Consider the following 26,144-nt stretch of genomic DNA (forward strand, 5'->3'; position numbering starts at 1 on the left):
ATATCTATCAATGGAGAATTTTGGAACAACTTTCGTGTTGCAGATGATACAGTAAAGACCGGGACACACATATCCGGACCGAGCACAGACAGCATGGCCAGCCTTGCTGTCTCTGCTCGGTGCGGACACGGTGCTGGTCGGTGCGGATATGTGTGTCCCGGCCTTAATAATAACGGATTAAGACAATGGTTTAGAGAATGTAGAAATATTTACTGATACCCACATAATTTGAGGACATGCGATGGTCCCATTTACAATTTACACTTAAAATCAAATGTTTGCAAAATAATAACTTTTATTTAATTTAAATTAGATATCTACGCTACTGTTCACTAAATTGTCACCCTGGTCACTCTTAACAGTGTCGCCATTTTGCTAGTACCTTGTCTGCTCTTGTTAGCGTAAATTTTCCAATGGAATCTTGTCTTTACCATAACCTATTTTTATGGGGATTGCGATTGATAAATCATGACATTTGAATAGCTTAGCCATTTTTTGAAATGCAGAGCTTGCTTTCTCTATCCTACATTTGATTTCTATTTCTAGAGAATGGTCTCAATTTTCATTGACGTTCGTACCAAGGTAGGTGTATGTTTTTACTCTTTCTATTTGTTGACCGTTCACACTGATTTGTTTAAGTTGCTATTTCTTCTAAGTTCATATCTCGGACTAACTTCTGTGGTTCTATTCATTAAGTCCTGGAGGGCTTCAGAACTATCAGCGAACACCACCGTGTCGTCTGCGTATCTTATGTTATTGATATACAATTGCAGTTTTCTTGTTAGATACTATTTACACAATATTTTCAGGTATTTATGAAGAACGGTATAGATCATTTCACAGACATGATGCCTGCTCTACACAACTACATAACTATCGATACCAACGCATTCCTTTCGGACGAACAAAGACTGCTAGCCATCTACAACATGTGTAAACAAATACTCACTGAAGACTCAGGCGAAGATCCAGAATCTCACGCCGCCAAACTTCTCGAAGTCGTTCTTTTGCAATGTCGAAAGAAGATCGACACGGCCGCTCCCATGCTGATAGAATTGGCAGCTGCAAGATTGCTGAGAGAAGTCAAGACAAGCGAATTAAGGACGATGTGTCTGCAGGTTCTGATAGCGGCTTTGTATTACGACCCACAGTTGCTGTTTTCTGTACTTTCAAAAATGCCTGATTTCACTAATCATTTTATTAAACAATGGCTTCATGACACAGATTGCTTCTTAGGTAAGTGTATTTTTTTAATGTACTATTTCAATGTGGATACAAAGTAGGTAGGGGAGAGTTGGACAAAACCGGGTAGCACTCAAAAAACCGTCTGTATCTTTTGCTATGTGAGAGTAGCAAATGTTTGCTGCAGATTGAAATATTCTCAAATGACTTAAGTTTGATATGCCAATGTCAATTTTTAAAAATATTCTTAGATTTTTAATTTTTTTTTATTTTTATGAAAACATTGCAAAATAACCGGTATGATAAAACCGGGTAGTAATTTATTTACCATGTAAAAAGACTAATGGGCAGAAAATAAAATATTTATTAAAAGTTTGTGAACAAAAATCGAAAATCTATGAACAGAAGTCACAAATAAAAACTTCATCTACATCATCATATGCACTACAGGCGTCATAAGCCCATTTGGTGCAAGACACACATTTTATTCAGCCCTCCTTCGCATTATAATTTGAAAATAGTTAATTGTAATATAGACACGCATCGTCATTATTATCTTCTTCCTCCAAACTCTCCAAAATTTTGTCTTTGGTGCAGCCCTTTTTACCACGTTTTTCCATTTTTTTGTCCAGTTCATTTAGTTTTAATTTTTTTTACGACTGGAGATTTTTTTAATTTTTCCTACTAGCTTTATTACTAGCTTCTTGAACAGAAGAAGTCACTTGTTGTAGTTAACTAAAAACAAAAAAAACTACTGCAGAAACTGGAAGTAACAACAGGTCTGATAAAATCGGGTACCCGGTTTTGTCGATTTTCGGACTACCCGGTTTTGTCAAACTCGTAAACAAGACATTAAATGTTATTTAAATTTTTAAGTTATGAAAGAATATTCAAAATTTTTGGCCAAATTAAAGGTAATATACTAAGTTACATGTATTAACTTTTGAAATGGCCATTAGTTATCCATTAGAGGAGAAAACAGCTATAAACTTACCTTAAAAATCGAGTTTTCTGCATCAAAAAACAGGTGAGGTTTTACTGCTCCGGCACAGATTACTCAAATAAGGTAGAAATGAATACACACGACTGTTGGTGATAAAGGGACACTAATTTTAACATTTTCTAATAGATAGCAGCAGACAGTTAGAAGAATTAAGGGGTACCCGGTTTTATCAACCTACCCGGTTTTGTCTAACTCTCCCCTACTACTATATTTATAGTAAGCGAAGCAATAAAGCACTAAAATCGGCCTTACCTCCGAAAAAAAAACGACAAGACGGATCTTAATAATTCTTTTTACATTCGATTCGTGAATGCGCCAGGAAACTTTGTGACCCAGAGCCATGATATAATATTGAAAAACTGCATACAAAAAATGAATTCTTAAAGTGCATAAAGAGACAATAAAAAAAATTCATAACTCGTCAATTATCTGCAGAAATGAGTTCAATTTTGTTACTCGGGGGGTTTTTGAGGCCGCTGAAGACAAATATGACTTCGAAAGTGATATCCGGAGTACCTGGTGCCCAGAGTACCTACTGTTTACCTCGTTTTCTGGAATTTTCGGCAGATTCATTAAAAAATTAGTCAAAATTCATTACTCCGGGGGTTTTTGGGGTCTCTGACGACGAATATGACATGGAAATGATCTCCGGAGTACCTGGTGCCAAGGGTATCTACTGTTTACCTCGTCTTCTGGAGTTTTAGGCAAATTCATTAAAAAATTAGTCAAAAATCATTAGTCACGAGATAAACAGTAGGTACCCTGGGCACCAGGTACTCCGGAAATCACTTCCGATATCATATTCGTCGTCAGAGACACCAAAAACCTCCGAGCAATGAATTTTGACTAATTTTTTAATGAATTTGCCGAAAAATACAGAAAACGAGGTAAACAGAAAATACCTTGGGTACCAGGTACTCCGTAGATCACTTCCGATGTCATATTCGTCGTCAGCGACCCAAAAACCTCCAAATAATGACTTTTGGCTATTTTTTTAATGAATTTACCGAAAACTCCCGGAAGAAGAAGGTACCTGGGCACCAGGTATACCGTAGAACACTTCCGATGTCATATTCGTCGTTAGCGACCCAAAAACCCCCGAGTAATTATTTTTGACTGTATATACACCGTTCTTAGGCGTCAACGCCCTTCGGTAGGGATCTATGGGGGAGTATCACCGAGCCGCAAGCCCTTATCCCTTGCCGTACTGCTCCCTCATAGGTCGATCAGATGCCCGCATATTCCAGTCTAAGCGCCAGATTCATATTTAGAATTTTATACTGACGCGTTAGCCTTTTTTGTTTTTCCGATGGCCTGGCTTGGGCTTGAACTCTCGTACCTCACGGCGAAGTGAAGTGCGGGTCAGCCGCTAGTCGCACTGAGCTATCCGATCGACTAATTTTTTAATAAATTCTTTGCCGAAAAAACTCCACAAGACGAGGTATTTAAACAGTAGGTACCCTGGATACTCCGGAAATCACTTCCGATGTCATATCCGTCTTAGCGACCCCAAAAACCCCCGAGTAATGATTTTTGACTAATTGTTTAATGAATTTGCCGAAAACTCCTCAAGACGAGGTAAACAGTAGGTACCCTGGGCACCAGGTACTCCGGAGATCACATTCGACGTCATATTCGTTTTCAGCGACGCAAAAACCACCCCCCGAGTAACAAAATTGAACTCATTTCCGCCGATAATTGACGAGTTCTGAATTTTTTTTATTGTCTGTTTGAGATCCGTCTTGTCGTTTTTTTTTCGGAGGTTCAATGCTTTATTGCTTCGACTATAAGTATCTATAAAAAAATTGGTACAATGCTAAGTATTTTCCATATATTAACCCTACTGAACGAGTTAATAAGACAATTGTAACAGCACTCAGATCTTTTATTCAAGGTACAGTGGAACCTCAGTTATCCGTCAGGGCACCGGACCAAGGGTATGACGGATAATTGAAAAGACGGTTAACAGAACATTAAAAAAAATAAAAATTCATAGTATAACAACCAGCCGCTGCTTCCTTTGAATGAAGGATCGCCATTCAATTCCATGTTGAAAACGACTCTTTTTCGGCAACAATTGGTCCAGACAAAGGAACACCTTCGCTTCTTTTTTGAACGAACCACAAATACAGAGCCCTGTCGAGTGATTCATTTGTGGCTTTTTTCATTGTCTTACGATGTTTCACCCGGCCATCCAACGATTCCATTTGCGAAGCATACTTTTCAATTCCTTCAGCATTTTTCTTTAAATCATTGATTGTTGTTCTCGGAACATCATACTTTTTGCTCAATGCGACAGCAGAAACACCTTTCTTTAGTTCTGCGATAATTTCTATTTTTTTTTTCAATTGACAAAACAACACGTTTTCTTTTTGATGCTCCAGATGTGGAAGGCTCCCTTTTTCAAAACTTAATTGATCAAATGACTAAGTGACACAAACAATGATCGAATTTGAATCAAACTGATTATGGTGACACACAGATATTGACTGTAATACTTATTGAGCTGTGCGTTTTTATTTTCGGCTCGCGATTCTAAAAATAGAGCTCTAAAAGCACGGTATCATTTTATCATTACCTATTTAAATTGAAATTTAATCCAGAGCCCTGAATAAGGACAAAAATTATTGGCATAATTACACGTGTACATTTCAACGAATTTCGTTTGGCTTATCGCAATGCTCAAACAAAATGAATTGACAAAATTTTTACTTATGTAGTCAATATAACTTATGTATGGACCCTGGCGGTTAACAGAGGTGATGGTTAATAGAGAGACGGATAATCGAGGTTCCACTGTAATCATAAAGATTGGGACAAGCAAATTTTAAAAATAGCTCAAGCTACTCGTCTAGCTAAATATGAAGTTACACAGTTTTCTCCTTCACTGTCACTTCTGGAGGAGAGTTGGTAGAGCATTGATGTTAGCTGTAATGGTAGCTGCATTGATGTTGGCTGTAAAGGTTGTAGCTAGGATTGTAGTTTGCTACATCCCTTAAATCTGTTGTTGTGGGGAACACCACACTTGGTGTTAATTGGGGCGTCACACCAAAAAGAGAGACACCTAGAAAAGGCCCAATAAAAAACTACTACAATAAATCTTGTGATAGCTGATAATATAAAGTATGTAACATAAAGAAAAAAAAAATAGCAATAGCAAGGATACTCAAGTTCCTACCCTACTTCAATTAGTTTGATAATTTGATAATTTAATATTTCACATAGACTATCAGAAATACCAACACACAAAAACTAATATACATAGTATACTGCGGGGTACGTAAATGAGAATTGAATTATTCAAATAATTGAAAATTTAAATTGAACAATAATGATCAAAGAGAATACTTAGTTGACAGAAAAGTTGAGCGCCATTTTAGAAGAAAAATAGTAAAACAAATCAGAAAGTTAACAAATCAATAAAGGACACCGCACACATCTTATGGAAAATATAATGTCACTCAAATGAAATAAACTTTACATTAATAGATTGGTCTCGAAATTTTATTAATTTTGTACCATTGCGCCAACTCTGAATTTTGCTTAATTAGGGCGTTAATTGTAATTAAAGTTTATCGAAGTCTCATTTTTGAAGTCTATAAAACTGTCATTCATAAATAAAATGAGTCTAGCGGCTATTGAAACAGCTTATCTACCATTAGCTTAAGCCGATTAGAAGCATTACAACTGACCAAAATATACCTACTTTATTATCAATAATAATTGGGTAAGATAAGAGCTCTGCCTTAATCCCTCAGAAAGATTTATGGAGTAAGCGAATTACAAAATCTTTTTGCTCTCTTTGACACACGTACATTCCCATTTGATTTCAGACTTATTTTTATCAATCTACGCTTTTATTATTCAAACTATTGGGATCGTGCGAGTTCGGCAAAGCGACCCCTATTTCTACGCTCTGTACTTTTATTCGCACTTTTAATTATATTGGCCAATTATATTAGTCCTGGTTACTGGATAATTGTCAAGGCCATAGTCCAAAAAAATAATAAGAAGAAAAAATAAGATTCAGGTTATGTACAGAAAACGTAAACAATTGTAAGTAAATAAAATTAGTTATTAAAATGCAGTACTGCAAGCAAAATACAATTAATTAAATTTACCTTTATATAATAATTGCATATCATATCAATATTGTGGAGCAATATATAATTTTTCTGCTTTAATGACAGAAGGTATAAAATATACGTCAATTTGACAATTTCAATTGACTATGAATTATTTAAGATAGTTGCAATATTTCTCCGCGACTAGCGCACGGTCGTTTCTCGTTTCCCTTCCAAGTACTTGCACACCGCGAATGAAGTTGACGCAATGGTATGAAACTGGTGTAATTTCAAGACGAACCCATTCATGTAAATTTTCTTGAATTTGAGTGACATTATATTTTCCATAAGATGTGGGCGGTATCCTTTAATACATTTTAATAAAATCGTTATTTGAAGAAAAATAACAAACATGTGATGTTGGTATCGTTCCAACTTACAGCATAAGAGATAAAAGTCGGGAGTTCAAATCCTGTAAGAATGGAAAAGAGAATAACTGAAGATTCTTTGCTTAAAAATAATCAAATGACAAAAATACTTAAATAAAATGTTGCTTGTATTCCTTTTTTTAAATTTTCGAGCATTGCATTTACTCTTATACTCATTCGCTATTCGTTAGTGCATTTGGTTGGAGCAAGATATATTTTTTTGTATCGATGCCAAACCAAAGTGCTATATAAAAATCCTTTATTTGCAACCCATCCTTACGAATTACTAAGGGTGTTACTAAAAAGGATGCACAATGTTCAACTTTACATAAATGCTTTGTTCAACTTTTTATTAAATTAACGAAAATGATCTCGTATCTGCTTCCCTTATGCTGGGGCTACAGTAACGTCTAATGCCGTTAATTAACGCATTATTTGCCATCTCGGTAATGCAAATAATGCGTTAATTGTGTGGTACTAAGGCAAAACCCATATGTCAAAAATTATCGATTTTTCGTTTTTAAGGCTATGGGTACATAATTCGCAAATATTTTACGTGTATCCCTACTTTTTCTGTCTTTACACGGCAAATTACGCGTAGTAAAATTCACACTGGTATGGATATGTAAACATTACTAGAATGTCATTTTACTTGAAAATGTCATCATTAATTTAAAGAGATGGGTTTTGAATGTTCTTGGATAACTGTTATTTTTATAATTGGAAATTATTAATTCAGTTAATAAATGTGATAATTTTTCACTAACTATGTATTCAGTGATTGTAATAATTTATTTGTACATCAAAGACTAATACTCAATCGAGAAAAGAGGAAAAGTGTTAAAGTGATTTTTTAATAATATATTGTTATGGAACGCTTCCAATTTTGAACATCTTTAACAACAAAATACTTGGATCACAGAATATATTATCCTGATGTATTCTCTGCTTGGATCTTCCACAAATAATACACAATAAATAACTTTTTATTAAGTTCACGTCTTAAATCAATTATTTATCAAATACACTATATTCGCGGTGTGCAAGTACTTGGAAGGGATACGTGAAAAGATCGTGCGCGAATAGCGGAGAAATATTGCAACTTTCTTAAATAATTCGAAATTGTCAAATTGACGTACGTTTCATATCTACTGTCATTGAAGGAGAAAAATTATATGTTGCTCCACAATATTGATATGATATGCAATTTTTATATAAAGGTAAATTTAATTAATTGTATTTTGCTTGCAGTACTGCATTTTAATAACTAATTTTATTTACTACATACAATTGTTTACGTTTTCATCACGTAACCTGAATCTTATTTTTTTGGGCTATGGCCTTGACAATTATGCAGCAACCAGGACTAACGTAATTGGTCAATACAATTAAAAGTGCGAATAAAAGTGCAGAGCGTAGAAATAGGTGTCGCTTTGCGCAACTTGCACGGTCCCAATATCAATAATATTTAATCAATAACTCAAAATATTCCCGATGCAATGTCAAATATTTAAAATTGTCACTGATTGTCAGTGTCTGACTGACAATATATGCTGACAATATTATATTCGCCTGAGTGCGTTGTAAGACAAAGATAGATTTGGAAAATATTATCACGGCATTGTGTTTATTTTTTTCAAATCCTGAAAAAACTAATAAATATTTTTGAAAAATTTAAACGCAGAATGAAAGACTAAATTATTACCGAGGGTCGAAAGTCCCTTAGAATAAATAAAAAATTTATTTTGAATGATATATTTGAAATTAAAAATCACACTAAATTTTCTCTTAGTTTTTCACCCCTGTAACTTATTAAAATAAACATTATAGAAGTTCTCAGGGACTTTCGGCCCTCGCTAATAACGTGATCTTTCATTTTGCGTTTAAATTTTTCAAAAATACTTATTAGTTTTCTCAGGATTCGAAAAAAATGAATCCCCATTTGAATAGCATTGCAGCCGATAATACGTACCGATCCTCTTAAGGGAGGGAGCGACTTCGCGCCAGCACGCTTGAGCGTAGTGAGACACGTTAAACAACTGTTCGCCTTCTCTTTCGTAGATTACTCCTCGATTCAAAAAACATATTCCAATGTGCATCACTTTACGATTTGGCAGACAAATAAGAAGATGAAGATGCAGTTGTCAAAACTTTAAACGCATTTTTCTCAAAACTGCTTTTTCAAATGCGGTGGACATTGTAACTGAAAAACTACTCGGCCGATCTACCTGATATTTTGCACAGATTTTCTTGAGACATGAGACATTTCATGAGGTAACAACGTCGAGATATTTTTCTTTTTTTGCTTATTTTTTGTTCAACAATAATAAGTTTTTTGATTTCAGAGTGATACCAAAAATTCAAAAATCATTAAAAATAAAAAAAACTCTACGTTGTGACCTCGTGAAACTCATAAGCTAATTAAATCTCTTTGAATTTTTTGTTTCGTATGATCGAGTGACGAGTTCTGATGTCCACCGCAAAATCCATTTTTTTGTGAGCTGCCTGTCAAAATTTGTCACCAGTGGCCTATTTTTGAATATTTTGGATTGAATTTTTTTCCAAATATTCTTTGAATGTACTTAATATGCTTATTTAATTTAAAAATAAAACAATAATTGTACCAGAGCTGCGAAAAAATTCACAAAAATGTGCTTGGTATGTTGATTTCAAACCATACCCCCCCTTAATGCCAATATGTACATTGAATGATGAATAATATGATGACAAAACCCTACATGGCTAAACGCATCCATGTAACCAGTAGAAGATAAAATTCGTTTCCGATATGTCCACTATTGCAACAACACTGCGAACTTTTAAACTCATCTGCTGCAAAATCACGTTTTTTGACATATCGGGTTTTGCCTTAGCACCACAGAATTAACATCATTAGACGTTACTGTGGCCCTAGCATTATACATTAAACAACATTTTAACGGAGATTTTACAATTTATTGCTCTCATATTCACCTGAGTTTGTATTTCTGAGATATAATTCCGTGATGATGAAAATACAGGATGTTAAAGTTAAAAAGTAAAAAGAAAAAATACTATTGACCACATTTTTTTTATTACTCTGTATAATTTTGCTAAATCTGTTAACAAGTCATAAGATACACTTGTTAGTAACAAAATGTTTTAATTTTGCTTTACCAGTGACATAGAGTATGGCCAAGCAACACGTTTTTTTCCATCCAAATGTTACTACACCACTGACTGCACACTATTTCTGACTACAATAATAGTTTTCAGATAATATCTTATGACACAAAAGCTTTATATTTATTTATTCAGGTATTTCATATATTATCTTAAAACATACACCAGAGACACAAAACATGCCAAATTGAGAAAATTAAACCGAATAATAAAAATACGTAATGGCCAATAATATTCTTTTATTTTCAACTTTAACATTCTGTACTTACGAAACAAGCAAGTTTTACCTGAGCATGGATAATTGAATATACAGATTGTTTAGTTTTAAATTAGATATACATGCTATAAAGACCAACATCGTCGAGTACGAATCGACCATCGCAAAACCGTCGCGTACGATCGAGACGGTCTCCGCTTCCCATAAGACGATAACAATGTATGTTTTGAAATCGCGCCGATTCATTCAGTCATTTTTCATTTTACAATCATGGCAATGTTGTCGATTTTAGCGCATCCTTCAGTTAGGTAAATCCAGTCCAAAACCATGATACAATATCCCAATATACGACATGTAGCGTTCCTAATTTCGTTCAGGTCGCGCATGACGTCACGTTGTGAGTAGATCCTTTACATTTCGAATGCATTTGCCATTATGATTTGGGGATTTTAGCTTTTAATATCAGTTGTGAAATTTTCGAGAAGTGCTGTTTTGTTTAGTATGATTAAATATAATTATTGAGAACATAATCTAATAATAGAAATCAATTACAAACATGATTTTTTATTATTAGACAAGATACGTCTCATATATTATACTGTATAATACACAGCGTTGCTCTCTACTGTTGTTCTGAAGCTATTTTCTTGTGGTATTTTTGTAATTAACTATTTTTAATGGGAAATAAGCCACAATTTTACCAAAAAAATGGTTTTATTAACGTTTCAACATCCAAATCGGATGCCGTTCTCAAAATACAAAAAATATTAATGAATTAAACAAAAATGTTGTTGATTAGTAAAAAATTCTTCTAATAATTTATTTAATCTGACTCATTTATATCAGCAATTCTGACATAATATATTATACATTTTAAAGAATAATATCGCCAATTGTTCATTCGATTACATGAAATCAACCCCAACTCGAGAATATCCGTCACAAAAAAAATCATAGCATGTGATCTGTCTTTAAAAATACAACCACATGCAACGGTGACAGTAAAATTCTCGCATTAGAGATTCCATAGTAAATCACGAGTGAAAACCAGGAAAAAACCTCGGTAATACTATCATGACATCGTAACTATTAGGTCTTACTATTATTATCGTAAGTATTATATTAGAATCTGGTATTAGTTTTGAGAGTAAACTAAAATAAGACCTAATACTGACGATGTCGGGATGGTATCACGAGGTTTTTTCCTGGTTTTCCCTCGTGATTTACTATGGAATCTCTAACGCGAGAATTTTACTGTCACCGTTGCATGTGGTTGTATTTTTAAAGACACATCACATGCTATGATTTTTTTTTGACGGATATTCTTGAGTTGGGGTTGATTTCATGTAATAGAATGAACAATTGGCAATATCATTTTAAAGTCTTTTACTTTAAAATTTATAATATATGTCTGAATTGCCGATATAAATGAGTCAGATTAAATAAATTATTAGAAGAATTTTTTACTAAGCAACAACATTTTTGTTTAATTCATTAATATTTTTTGTATTGTGACAACGGCATCTGATTTGGACGTCGAAACGTTAATAACATCATTTTTTCGTATGGTTTGTTCAACAGTAAATGGTTTGAGTTCAATTAGTGCGGTCGTAAATATTATTAAATTTATCTGACCTGGCCCATTGTTAAGACCCACTCGGAGCGATAAGCCACCGAGGTAGACAGAGTTGGTCTTTTGCAATTAACGCTGACTAGACGGTACTCCCATAATAAAGCCTAAAATAAATTTTACCTGAAACCGGGCCTTTTATACTATTATCGGTTAATCCGGGCTGTTTATAGTGGTAACTAATTGAACTTAACCATTTACTGTTTAACATACCATAAAATTGTGGCTTATTTCCCATTAAAAATAGTTAGTTGCTCTCTACCAGAATCCACTTTGCCTTTTCCCGCTTTGGCTAAATTTTGGGATGGAATAGCTTTTTTTAGGCATTAAAAATTTTTAGGAGAATCTCCAAGCAGCTCGTGTTTCAGATTGCGTTCATAATCGTCGCTGTTACAATGTGTTGAACAGATACGAGCGTTGTTAACGTTAAAATTGTCTGCACGTTTACGTTTACATAATTGTTTTCACACACATCGCACTTTTTTGTCTTTTGGGAAACTAAAAAACTTGATATTCGTATCGAAACCTTGTGATTGATTGTCCACATTACAACCAAACAGGGCACACCTCATTTTTAATAAAAGTAACAAATTATAAGTAAAATTCACCTTAAACAAAAAAATAAACACCGTTTACTATACGACTACACTGAATTTAATGCTGTTCTACTCACAGAGTGACGTAGCTACGTAGGCCCCGCCCACCGACTCCATGTCATATTTTCAGTTATTATGGTCCAAAACTAAGCAGTCTGTATTAAAAATCGTAACCCTGCGCTTTATGCTTAATTTATAATTTATATAATTATAATTGTTTTATGTTTTATTGTATTCAATTTTATTCTTGTTCTTTAGGTATTCACGATAGAAAATTATGCGTATTAGGATTATGTACATTAATATCGATGCCAAACAAGCCTCCAGTATTGATCGAAGTAGCTCCGAAAGTGGTACCATCTTTGATATTGCTATTCGAAGGACTTAAGAGAGCTTACGCAGCCAAAGCTGCAGAAGCTGCTGAAGAAGAGGAAAGCGAAAGTTCCGACGGGGAATTAGAAGGTAATCTATTTTAATAGCATTGAAAATCAATAACTTATTTTCTTAACACGTTAAACGCCAGACACAATATTGAAAAATTGCCCGCAAGGCCAAGGAATTTCGTCATAGCAGTTTCGACAACTTACACAGCGGTCCCTAGGGACCTCCATGGCTTATGGGGAACTTCCTACATCGGTCCCTAGGGACCGCCGTGGCGCTTAACGTGTTAACACTAATTTCAAAATGATTCTCATTGCATTATTACGCAGATTCAAAAACTCATGATATAAATATCATTTAAATGTTTTTAACAATCTCATCCAAAGGGTACCCCCGTTAAGATAGCAATCCCAGAATTCAATTTTTTTCATTTTCTTTTACTTTCTATGTGATTAAAAAATAAGGTTCAATGAAATTTTAACCCGCCACCCCCTTCCCTCAACCCAGCCCCGATTGAAGCTTTTTCAAAACAGGTGCATTTTTTACATAACCTCAAAATGCATTTTTTTAAATGCTTTTAATTTTTTTTTAAGATGGCCACATGTCTATTTTTGTATCTTGTGTATTTCATTAAAAACTATACTCCAAATTTTGGGACATTTTAAAATTGGAGAAACACGTTAAAACCTCCCGCCGTTTTGGAGGGGTCCTTGGGGGGTTTAAACGCGTTTCTCCCATTTTTTAATGTCTCGAAAGGACCGAGATACTTTAAATTATGTATAACCTATAAAAAATCTTTGATTTTGGTCTATTTTAAAGTTTATAAAACGGGAAAAATCCCCAAAAACCCCCTAGCAACCAGTTTTTCAGATTTTTTAAGATGGCGCACCTTGCGGAAAAATCTAAAAAAAAATTGGAATATAGATTTTAAAAAAATACAGAAAATACAAAAAATAGTTAGATCTACAGCCATGTCAAAAGAATTATACGCATTTTTAAAAAAAAAATGCATTTTGAGGTTATGTAAAAAATGCATCTGTTTTGTAAAAGCCTCGAATATGCCTGTGAATTTTTTGCAATTTTTTAAATTAATTAGATCCGACCTAAAGAAAATAAAAACGAAAAAATGACGCTTTTGGCTGTGGAGGGAGGGGGAGTGGAGGGTTAAAATTCAGCCGTACCTTATTTTTTAATCACATAGAACGTAAAAAATGAAAGAAAAAATTAATTCTGGTAATGAGGGCATTTTGCCTATCTTAACGGGGGGTAACCTTTAGTTATTTAATGTATTGTTGTATACTCTTTCTCAGAGGCATCTTTCAGTGCGTCACAGTTTTTCGATTTCTTTCTAACGCATTAAGTTGGAAGTGACAGAAAAAAAGGTACCTCCGTGATCACAGTAATTTATAGCATTTATTCTAGTTGTTGATAGATGGCGCTATAATCGAACAAAAAATGATTTACAAATTATATATACGACTGTAATCTGTACAATTTATAACACTATACAAATCAAAGAAAATATCATTTTATAAATGCAATAAACACAATTGATTAGTTTTTATACCAAATTGCAAAAAAAGGGTTATACTGCAATACCATTAAACTAATTATGATATTTCTGCAAAAAATTAAATTAAAGGTGTGAATGTAAAACTAATCGTTTTAATGGATAGGTAATTCCTTTGTATTATGTATGAATGAGATATTTCCTGTTATTAATTATATCATTTTGTAACCTATGTTCGAAAAAAAAAATATATAAAAAGAATAAAAAAAAATTATTAAAAAAAAAGATTTAAAAAAATCACTAAGAGGTTCTAAATCTCCGAGAGGTTGAATCGGGTTTAGTTCCTATCGTAGTGAAAAAAAAATAATAATTAGCATAGTTGTATTTATTAACATAGTAAGTAGACGTTGTTATTTGTAATCTTTATTTTTTATTATTCTTTATTTTTAAGTGTATACTGGACAATTTTGTATGAACGAATAATAATTGTATATGTAATTACGTGGCTAAAGGTTCTAAACCAAGGCCAGAATCAAAACAAAAAAAAAATCATATTTGGCTGATTACGATTCTGACAACTGTCACATTTAACTTAAATGTCATGTTAGAATAAATGTTATAAATGTGTATTATCACGGACTTACCTTTTTTTTGGTTAGTTGTGACGTACTGAAAAATGTCTCGGAGAAGGGCCATACTCATTTGCTATTTGTTAGTGCACTTGGTGGGAGCAAGATATATCTGTATCGATGCCAAACCAAAGTGCTATAAAAAATATCCTTTATTTGCAACCCATCCTTACGAACGACTAAGGGTGTTACTAAAAAGGATGAACAATGTTCAAATTTATGTATTTTCTTTGACTTTTTAATCAATTACAGACAATGAGCTCGCATCTGCTTACTTAGATATACATTATCTCAGACAGATATGATTATCACTCCTTGTGCTGCCAGATTTAAAAGGGAACAAGTGAAATATGACATTCCATTACATTTATCCTATTTATAAATTTGTTTCAGATATTTTAAGTTCTGATGAAGACGAAATAGACGATCAGGGACAGGAGTATCTCGAGAATTTATCAAAGAGAGCAACTACAGCTTTAACTCAGCAAGGCATGAATGTAACAGCCACAATTAATGACATCAATGATGCTTCAGAAGATGATGATTCCAATTTTGAACCAAATGAAGAAACTGTTTTGGAAACATACACGACACCTTTAGATGAAGAAGACTGCGACGTAGACGAATATCAAGCATTTAAGCAAGTGATGACAGGTAAGGTTTTTTTCATAGTTTGACTTTTTTGAGAGGAAATGATAGAAAATGTGAAATTTTACATGCTATTTGCTAAAGACATGTGATTTGTGTGCAGAAATATATTTACTGTGCCAATTTTCAATACATATGTTTGTTTGAACATTAGATCAATGTTGGATCTACTAAGTATTCATAACTACAATAAATTAATAACAGACTTAGTTAAAAAATGCACAACTCAAATTTTGCAAGAAAGATTACGCTAAAAGCGAAAAAAATAGCAAAGATACAAAAGCTCTAATGGAAATACGAGGAGAAAGCGAGAAAGAACAGGGAAACAAAGAACAATACAGAAAACAAAATAAAAGAATTGCAGCGGAAATTAGAAAATATTTAAGGAAGTATAATAATAATGTAATTGCGCAAACAGTAGAAGAAAACAAAGTTAAAGATAATAGAGAGTTATTGCCAACGTCTTTTCAGTCCGCCTGTAATAAAAGATCCTTTATTTTGACATATAAGCATGCGCAGTATTACATCTTTTATTGTTGTCCTTTAATAAAATACAGGCCGCCTGTATTTAAGGAAAATTAGAGGACACCGTTCTTTTAATAAAAGTTCCTTTATTTTGACATAAATGTGAAGAAAAGTCTAACTTCACTTGTATTTTGAATTTATCTCGTCGCTGGGGGTGTATTGTGGCTTCTTTGGATTGATAATTTATGTATTGCGGGATTGATATTTGATTAAACCAATTAAACTTTCATCATTAAAGTTGTATGTTGGGTTTTATTTATTAAAAAGAACCCCAAGTACTATTCTCAGATATAGATTATTGATGTTGACCCAAAGGAATATAAAAAAGAACATTTTTTTGAAGCTTGAGTGATTACAAAAAGTTGTAAAAAGGAATATTATGTAAATAATTCTAAAGTGTTACTAATTACAATGATCAGACAGAATATCATTAACTCATTTAAATTCAATATATTTTACATTTTTGCATATAAATAAATATTATAGATATAAGAGGAAATTTCAATAAATTTTAATGAAGGTTAGGATTTGTTAAAATTCTAGATTCAAAATAGAGTTCAATTCAACAGATATATAACAACAGGTTAACAAAATAAAACAAAGGTTCAAGTATTTATTTTTCAAAATTTAATCTTTATAGATTAGAATCTATTAAGTTTTTAATCCAAAGTATTAATACACTTTCATTTTCATGCCATCTTCTTCTTTTGGTTCGTATCCATTTCGAATGTTGGAAATCATATTAGCAATCATAACCTTGCTAGCTGCGATTCGAAACAGTTTCATTGATATTCTCCCTCTACTGGGTCTTCGCTTACCTTTGACTGTACCTTGTAATATGTACTGCAGCAGGGAGTATTGGTGCTGATTTCTCATATGTGTCCCAGATACTGCAGTTTTATGCGTTTAATGGTAAACACAATCCAATTCTTTCTTCATTCCTCCTAGAACCTCCTTGTTCATGACCCATTTCATGCCATTGGTATTTGTTTATTTAAACACTGCCATAAAAATTAATAAAAAACCACCATAAAGCTTAATTCTTCTATTATATTTTTTTCTATCGGGAAGTTTATCTGACAGATTAGATATTAGAGGTCTTTTCATTTCCAGATAACTAATTATTGGGAAGTTTATATAACAGTATCCTTAGTATCTGTCTTTTCAGCTCCGGATAACTAGTTAACGGGAAGTTTTTCTCAGATATCTATTAGTATCTAATCTGTTAGATAAACTTCCTGGTAACTAGTAACAGTCACCAATATAATATTTATATTTATTTATGAATTTATTAACAAACTGCAGTTCAATAAACATAAAATTAGTTTAAACTAGCTTTAAATGTCAAACAATATTTTTATACAAACACGCACACACACAGTTTAGTTGCATTAAATTAGCTCCTGGTTGAAAATGTACTGCCACAGCTTTTACATCAATAACAACAGCACACTCATTTGCCAGTATTTCAACGTTTTCTCTATTATCTACTGCAACATTATGTAAAACTGAACAAGCTGATATTATTCTTTGAACAAAAGGTAACTTGCATCTCATTACATATGTTAAAATGGGAAATCTCTTCAAAATACCAAATGTCCTTTCAATAACAATTCTTGAAGGGATTTGTGATTGATTATAAAACACAACTTCTGTCTGAATATTCTGCAATGGTGTCATTATGTAGTTGTAGTTGAGTACTGGGTATCCACTATTTCCTAATAATATATTCTGCAGAAATTCCCCATTTTATATACCCATAATGCAAAAGTATTTAAAAACTCCTAAAATAGTATTTCCAATTGCGCTTCCATATTATTGAACGATGAGTATTATGGGATATTGTTGTTGTCTAAACATCTTTAAAAATGACAAAATAATTAAATTTAACGTTTTACTCTTTTCAACAAATGGAATTTTATAGGTTATTTTTATATTTACAAAAATATTTCATGTCATTTGTCAAAATAAAAGATTCCTTAACTGCGTTTGCAATACCACTCTTTTAGACCCGTCCTGTATTTGTCCTTTATTAAAGTATCCTGTAATAAAGGATCCTTTATTTTCCGGTGGCAATAACTCTAATGAAAAGAACTCGCACAAAGTAAATAGCATCTTTAAAAGCGTGGTACTGTATGGATGTGAAACTTGGCAACTGAATAAGCGAACAGAACAGTAGTTGCTCGCACTGTAAATGGACTTCTGGCGAAGATCGGCCTGCATCTCACATATCACGAATGAACGAGTACGAGATATTATGAATAGAAAAAGTCCAACAAAAACAACTTTGTTTGACGTGTAAGGCCATGTACAAAGAATGGAGGAACATCGACTCATTGGGAAGGAGGAACATTAGACAAAGCTAATAATGGAATTGCAACCCCCGAAAGGAAGGAAAAGGGGCAAACCGAAAACTACCTGGATAAGTGGAATCCAGAAAGCAATGTCTGAGAGAGATTAGATCTACGACCAGGATATTGGACAGATCGACGCGGCTGAAAAATATTTACTTCAAGCAGCAGCGAGAAGCGGAACTACCTGACTTGACAATGGTAAGTGAGATCTTGCCGAAACGTCATCAAAATAATGGTTTTTCTCAAAATCAAAATTATTCAACGCGGATTCAAACCCGGAAAACAACAAGTAAGCGAGTACAACAACTATAAAAATAGAAAAGAAAAATCATTGGCAAATAACTCGCAATGTGAATGTGAATACAAAATTAACAATATAAAAAGATGGAATGCAACTGCAGACACGTGTTTCTGACTCATTAGTCGTCATCAGTACAGTATTGGGACCGTGCAAGTTCGGCAAAGCGACCTCTATTTCTACGCTCTGTACTTTCCTTCGCACTTTTAATTATATTAGCCAATTATATTAGTCCTGGTTGCTGGATAATTGTCAAGGCCATAGTCCAAAAAAATAATAAGAAGAAAAAATAAGATGCAGGTTATGTTATGCAAACATAAACAATTGTATGTAGTAAATAAAATTAGTTATTAAAATGCAGTACTGCAAGCAAAATACAATTAATTAAATTTACCTTTATATAATAATTGCATATCATATCAATATTGTGGAGCAATATATAATTTTTCTGCTTCAATGACTTCTTCTTCTTCAAGTGCCGTCTCCTAATCGGAGGTTGGATATCATCATCACTATCTTTACTCTATCCACCGCTGCTCTAAAGAGTTCTATAGAACTGCATCTAAACCAGTCCCTTAAATTCTTTAACCATGACACTCTCCTTCTTCCTATACTCCTTCCGCCTCTTATCTTTCCCTGTATTATCAGTCTTAGCATTTCATATCGCGGTCCCCTCATTACGTGTCCCAGATATTGTAACTTTCTTATTTTTATTGTGTTTATTATTTCGCATTCTTTACCCATTTCTCGCAGTACTTCCGTGTTCGTTTTCCTCTGTGTCCATGCTATTCTAAGCATTCTTCTGTAACACCACATTTCAAATAACTGTAGCTTATTTATGTGTTCTTGCTTTAATGTCCAGCTTTCAAGTCCATATTGTAGTATCGAGAACACGTAGCATCTCAAAGCTCTTGCTCTCAGTTCTAAGCTAAGGTCTTTGTTGCAGAGAACTGTTTTCATTTTTACAAACGCATTTCTTGCTATTTCTATCCTGGTCCTTATTTCTGTTGTTTGATCATTTTTCTCTGAAATCCAGGTTCCTAGGTATTTGTATTTATCAACCCTTTCTATCGGTACATTTCCCAAATGTATGCTTGTTTGTATGTTTGTTTTCTTAGTTATTATCATGTATTTGGTCTTTTTTATATTCATTTTTAGTCCATATTCTTTACAGAAATTGCTTCAATGACAGAAGGTATGAAATATACGTCAATTTGACAATTTCAATTGACAATATGAATTATTTAAGATAGTTGCAATATTTCTCCGCGACTCGCGCACGGTCGTTTCTCGTTTCCCTTTCCAAGTACTTGCACACCGCGAATAGCCAAGTTAGAAGAAGGAGCAGTTTAACTTGGGAAAAGATCACTACAGGAGTAATGTTACCATTTGTGACAACAATGTCAGAAGACCCTGCCTTTCAGGGCGACAACCAACACAGTCACGGAGGTAAAGCCTCCTTGGTAGCTTGATCAATCTATTTATTTTCCTGTGGTCTTCATTTTCGAGCATTTCATTCACTCTTATTCTCACTGGCTATTCATTAGTGCACTTGGTTGTAGCAAAATATATTTGTATTGATGCCAAACCAAAGTGCTATATAAAAAAATCCTTTATTTGCAACCCATCCTTACGAACGACTAAGGGTGTTACTAGAAAGGATGTACAATATTCAAATTTATATAAATATTTTCTTTGAATTTTAAATAAATTAACAAAAATGATATCACATATGCCTACTTAGATAAACATTAAATAAAGTTTTTGAACGCAGGTTTTGACAATTTATTTCTTTCATATTTCCTGCAGAGATATAATTTTATGAGGGTGAATAGCATATTGGTTTCCTTCTAAATCATCGTTCACCCAAGGCCTGGTCCTTTAATCGCTTAGAGCATCAAGTACACACGTTAGGTAAACTGATGGATAATATATTCACTTAAATCGTTTCTAGATAATTTACAAAACATGTTCAGATATTTTACAATTTTCAGAGTTCACGTTATAGATCCGACACTGATTAAGTGTTTCTGTTTATCCAAAAAACACAAGGAAAATTATTTAGAAAAGTAAACAATATAAAGAAATTTAACAAATTGCAAATATTCCACAAATATTATGCATCTTCCCCAAATATTCTTTATAGTTTACATATTAAATATATTCTTAATATTTAATAACCGATTCATGAATACTCAATTACCCATTGGTATTTACACCCTTTGAAGGAACACGCACTTCAATCACGCCACTCATCATTTCTGATCTCAGTGATCGTCCACACTTATCACTGAATGCCATATCTATTTAAATGTAACAAATTTAATATGGATTATTTTGATATGATATAATTATAATTGAACATCTTATTTTGTAGCTTTGCAAGGTCAAGACCCAGAATGGTATAACGCCCTGACGAATAATCTGAACGAAACCCAACTGAAGTCTTTAAGCGAAGTTTGTGTTTTGGCAGAACAAAGAGCCGCAGCTAGGGAAAGTAAAAGAATTGAACAGCAAGGAGGTAATCCAACGTTTATTAATATTGACATTAGATTTTGCAGCTAGAGGAACCATTTCCTACTATGGATGGCCGGAGTGATGACGTAGAAGTGTCAATTTTTATTGACATATGTCATGTCAGATTTTTCCAAACCTTTCCAAACAAACGTTGTTTAGTGTGGCAAATTTGTATTTTTTATTATTTTTTCAGTTTTTACAGAGAATATTTCCGTTCTTTGCAATATGCAAGTATTGTTATAGTTACTATACCCTATTCCACGAACATACGCCTGTTTTGGATTACATACTTCGACAACGAATATTTTACTGTGCAAAAATAAGAAGAACGAAAGTAAATTGCAAATTATATTGTTGTTTAATGGAATAATTATTAGCTCCATTTACTTTTGTACTTCTTATGTTGCACAGTAAAATATTCGTTGTCGAAGTAATCCAAAACAGGCGTATGTTCGTGGAATGGCCCATACAACAATTTTACAAGGGTGTGTAAATAATAAAGCATGATGTTTTATATAAATAGCAATAAAATGTATGTATGGGTGATGTAAGGTTAGAATTTATTTGATTTTTAGAAATTTTAGATTTTATATTTTATTTTAGATTTTATACTAATTAAAAAGTCTTGAGATTCGGTAAAACCTTACTTTTCAACGTGTTTATAATCTTTGTTTGGAAAGTGATCATAACCTAACTAAATATAGCCGCAGTCAACCATGACGTCACACTCCGGCCGTCTATTCTTTTTCCTTTTCTATAGCCCAGTCAATAAAAGTGAAATACGGCGATATCGTGTAATTTTCAGTGTCACCACCGAGCACCGAATTACATGAAAATTTAGATTTAGGTTCTACTTACCGTCCTCTTCAAGCTGGACTTGTGTCGTTGGTTGTTTTTACTTGAGGGGTGAGAGTGAAAGGGGGTGAAAAAACATATGTTTAAAATAAGTCTGCAAATACATAAATTGGCTAATTCTGACCAACTTTTGATCCAGAGTGTTTTCACCAAGTCAAGACTTTTCGAGTTGCGAGTTAATACAATGTCTATTTTTCAACAAAAAAAAAACAAGTTTTCGGTCGGGTTTTCGATAATAACCCAAAAAGTAAGTATTGTATCGAAAAAAAAAATTGTTAGCAAAAATTTAGCTCATAAAAAAACGAAAAAAAAAATGGTCTATTTATGAAGTCTACAAAGCCAATAAAAGCAAAGTTGTAGCTCACGAAAAATACTTTCTTATTCATCAAATTCCAAATCGAATATTTCAACGTGAAATAACAAAAAGATGAACCGCTTTTCGGGGAAAGCTCATTCCATGCGTTAGTGCGGCTGGGTGTGGTTCACCCCACCCGGAAATATTTTGGTGTTTTTGTTGACATATTCAGAATGATATTATTTGTACGTTTGCAATTTACTGTTATTTTTTAGGTCAAAGCAATAAATGTATTTAGTAAAGATTACGGTTATTTTTTTGCAACTTTTTTTATTTTTTCAAATTTTAGTTTGTACTCATGATTAGTTTTATTGGGGTTCTACCTACACACCCCACCGCACTAACTGTTAATGTTAACTGTTAACTAATATTTACCCACCGCTCTAAAGCAGGGTTAAAAATTTCTTAAAGTGTTGAAAAATCTTTATTTTTATTTTCTATAAAATTTTCTAGCGTCAAAACTAAGCCAGTTACGGTATAAATAAAGTTGATTACTTTTTTTACTAAAAAAATCGTAATAATCGCCCCTAATTAGCATTCCAAATATAATTAATCATTACCGCTTTACATATTGTTTTTGATCTATAGGTTTCACCGGATCAAAGTGCTTATTTTGAAAGGGCTTGAACGAGTCACTAATCACGAGTTTATGCAAACTTTGAACATCATATTTTAATCAATTTTTGTATTAAAGAAAAACGAAATAAAACCAAAGTATTTATAAAAGCAAAACCTACATTTTTTCGTATCACTAATACTTTGTAAGCCATGTCATTTTAAGGGCATTTTTTCAAAATAGGGGGAGATTTTCACGATTTTTGACCAAAAAAAATGGGACCAACTTTATTGTGATCGTAACTCGCTTAGGTTTTTCGCCAGAAACTTTTATAAAAAATAAAAATAATTTTTTTTTAAACCGTTTAAAAATGTTTAATCAGTTTTCCCCGAAAAGTGCTTCAATTTTTTAGTTATTTTACGTTGAATATTCGATTTGGAATTGTCGAATAAGAACATGAGCTAGAACTTGGCTTTTACTGAGTCTATAATAGACTTCATGAATACATATAACATTTTTCTCATTTTTATAAGCTACATTTTTGCTCAGAACAATTTTTTTCGATAGATACTTACTTCTTGAGTTGTTTGCGAAAAACCGCCTGAAAATGTGGTTCTTTTGTTGGAAAATTAGACATTTTCACACGCAAGTAACTCGAAAAGTGTTGACTTAGATAAAAAAACTCGTTGCTTAGAATTAGTCAATTTATTTATTGTCGGACTTATTTTAAACGTATGTTTTTTCATCCCCGAAAAGGGGTGACTTTCACCCCTTAGTAAAGCATCCAAAGGCACAAGTCCAACTTTGAAGTGGATTGTAAATAGAACCTAAATCCAAATTTTCAAGCAAATCTTTCATGACGCTGAAAATTACACTCAAAAACTGCCATTTACTGGACTACTAGCCTTACCTTTTATTATCAACCATAGATATATAATACTCTAGATTGCGCCCTGCCATCTTAAAATGGGTGACGGTTGCGACAGAGAAAAATGAGCCTATTTGGTCGGTAGTCTCTTTCTAATTCAAGGGGAGTATCGACGACGTCACTATCCCACTCTATCGAGTATTATTTAAATGTCTTGACAGTTCGAGCGGGTGGCGACGGGAACTGGTCTTTGGACGCGTATAATCGGGGTTCGAATCCCGTACCAATCTTTACTTTTTTTATTTTTAATTTAATCAATATTGCGTTTATTAGATATTATTACATTAAAGTAAATCTATGCAAAAAATATATAACAAATAAGAAACACTGTGTAGGTACCTATAGATTTTTAAAAATATAAAAGCCAATGTTATTTTTTTTAATAAGTTAAATGTAGAATAGTATACAGTAATTGTTAAATATTCGTACAAATTACCAATAATTAATATCAACATAATGTACTATCGATTTATTAATTGAATCGGTCATTTCAAAAACAACACTAGTCACATATTCCTAATTTTACAGAAGAGCAAAGAAAACTAACTATATAGTTGAAAGATGGATGAAATGGATGACATCAAAATTCAGAGTTATATTGTAGTTTTGTTCCTAATGTTTTTACTGGACTGGTGTCGTTTTTGCACACAACGTTTATCTTAAAGGAGTCTATTCCTCTAAAAAAGTTAGTTTCTCAAAATTGTGGACTTTGCTGTTTTTGAAATGACCGATTTAATTATAAGTAATTAGACATTATTTTTATTTATGAAACTATTGTTACAATTTTTTAAAAAAGTAGAAGCAAAACAAATATTATTCACATCATTCGAATAAGGACGAATTTATATTAATAACGAATGACTTTTATTTTACTATGCAGTTCACAAATGATGTATTCCAATATTAACTTACTATACATAGGTACATTTATTATCTGCTAGATTTACTTAGGTCCATTTTTCATATGTAAAAATATCTAATAAACGCAATATTGATTAAATAAAAATAAAAAAGGTAAAGTTGGTATGGGATTCGAACCACGATTATCCACGTCCGAAGACCAAAGACCATTTCTCGTCACCACCCGCTCCAACTGTCAACACATATTACTCGATAAAGTGGGATAGTCACGTCGTCGATATTCCCCTTAAATTAAAAAGAGACTACCGACCAAATAGGCTCATTTATCTCTGTCGCAACCGTCACCCATTTTAAGATGACAGGGCGCAATCTAGAGTATTATGTATCTATGTTATCAACTCTGTAGTAATGAATATTATTTTTTTAGGTTATATCTTCACTCAACAAGCGGTGCCAACATCTTTTAAATTCGGCGACGGCAACTCATGAATAAATCTGTGTTTAAAAGTAACCTCTCTGTGACTGAATGTAAAATTGACTCTACTGACCAGTGAAGTAGTTATTTGTACAGTTTGATTATATATAAAACAATCTTTTTCATTTTTTGATTAAGTGCCTTTTTATTAGTAATTAAGTATGTACACCCGTTTTCAAATTCATTAAAAAGAAACTGGTACTATCTACGCCCTGGGCAGCAGCGGCTTCATATAATTTTGTACATAGTTTAATTTGTAACCAAAAGCTGGAAAATCACGATGTTGTCGTTTGATTCTATTAAGTTTCTCGGTTAATTTGGATAGATTATTTATCTTTTTGTATGTAAGTATCGTAATATTGATTTATTGATGATTCATTGTTTATAAATTATTGCATTTTAATAAATGTCTTGCTTTCAACAGGGGTTTTCTTCAATTCCCCTCTCCAAACAATATAATTTATAGTTCACTTGGAATCTTAGGCTGCGTACAAATGCAGGGGGTTACTCCGCAATTTACCAGTTTAAACGCTGGTAAACTCGCGATTGCATAATGTGCGATGATGAGCGGTTGTATTTGTTTCTATGTTAACTTGAACCGCGGCGGTTGGGTTGTTCAGGTACACCGCAACGTCGACGTTGGCAAACCGCTCTCATTATGGACTAAGCGTAAAAGTTGGCTATTGAAAGCCAGTACATACTTAGATTTTTGTAGAAATAATAATAATGTTTATTTAGGAATAATAAAGATTTACAAAAAATTAAAACCATAATGAGTACTAAATAAACCTAAACACTTACTGAAGTTGAGCTACCTTTTATATACTGGGTGGTGAATTGGAAAACGGGCCATAGGAAACTCAATGTAAAATTCTAAACTGTCGAATTCCTGCTTCCCTAATTATTTTACATCAAATATCATTTATTGTTTAAAAACAATACAGTTGATAAGATACCCTCAGTTGTGGAG

The 26,144-nt window shown here is 33.0% G+C and overlaps 1 protein-coding gene across 1 annotated transcript in view; it reads left to right on the forward strand.

Annotated features, from left to right (window-relative positions):
• LOC126884552 (importin-7) overlaps positions 1 to 25,595 on the forward strand; it is a 112,172-nt gene extending 86,577 nt beyond the window's left edge. The window contains exons 9-13 of the mRNA XM_050650511.1: positions 810 to 1,236; positions 12,541 to 12,744; positions 15,196 to 15,456; positions 21,005 to 21,148; positions 25,127 to 25,595. Of these exons, the coding sequence (XP_050506468.1) occupies positions 810 to 1,236; positions 12,541 to 12,744; positions 15,196 to 15,456; positions 21,005 to 21,148; positions 25,127 to 25,188 (1,098 nt within the window). The 3' untranslated portion in view covers positions 25,189 to 25,595. The remainder of the gene's footprint in view (positions 1 to 809; positions 1,237 to 12,540; positions 12,745 to 15,195; positions 15,457 to 21,004; positions 21,149 to 25,126) is intronic.
• Positions 25,596 to 26,144: the final 549 nt, after the last annotated feature.

This window comes from Diabrotica virgifera, chromosome 5 (assembly GCF_917563875.1).
Source record: "Diabrotica virgifera virgifera chromosome 5, PGI_DIABVI_V3a".
In the NCBI taxonomy this organism is placed as follows: domain Eukaryota; kingdom Metazoa; phylum Arthropoda; class Insecta; order Coleoptera; family Chrysomelidae; genus Diabrotica; species Diabrotica virgifera.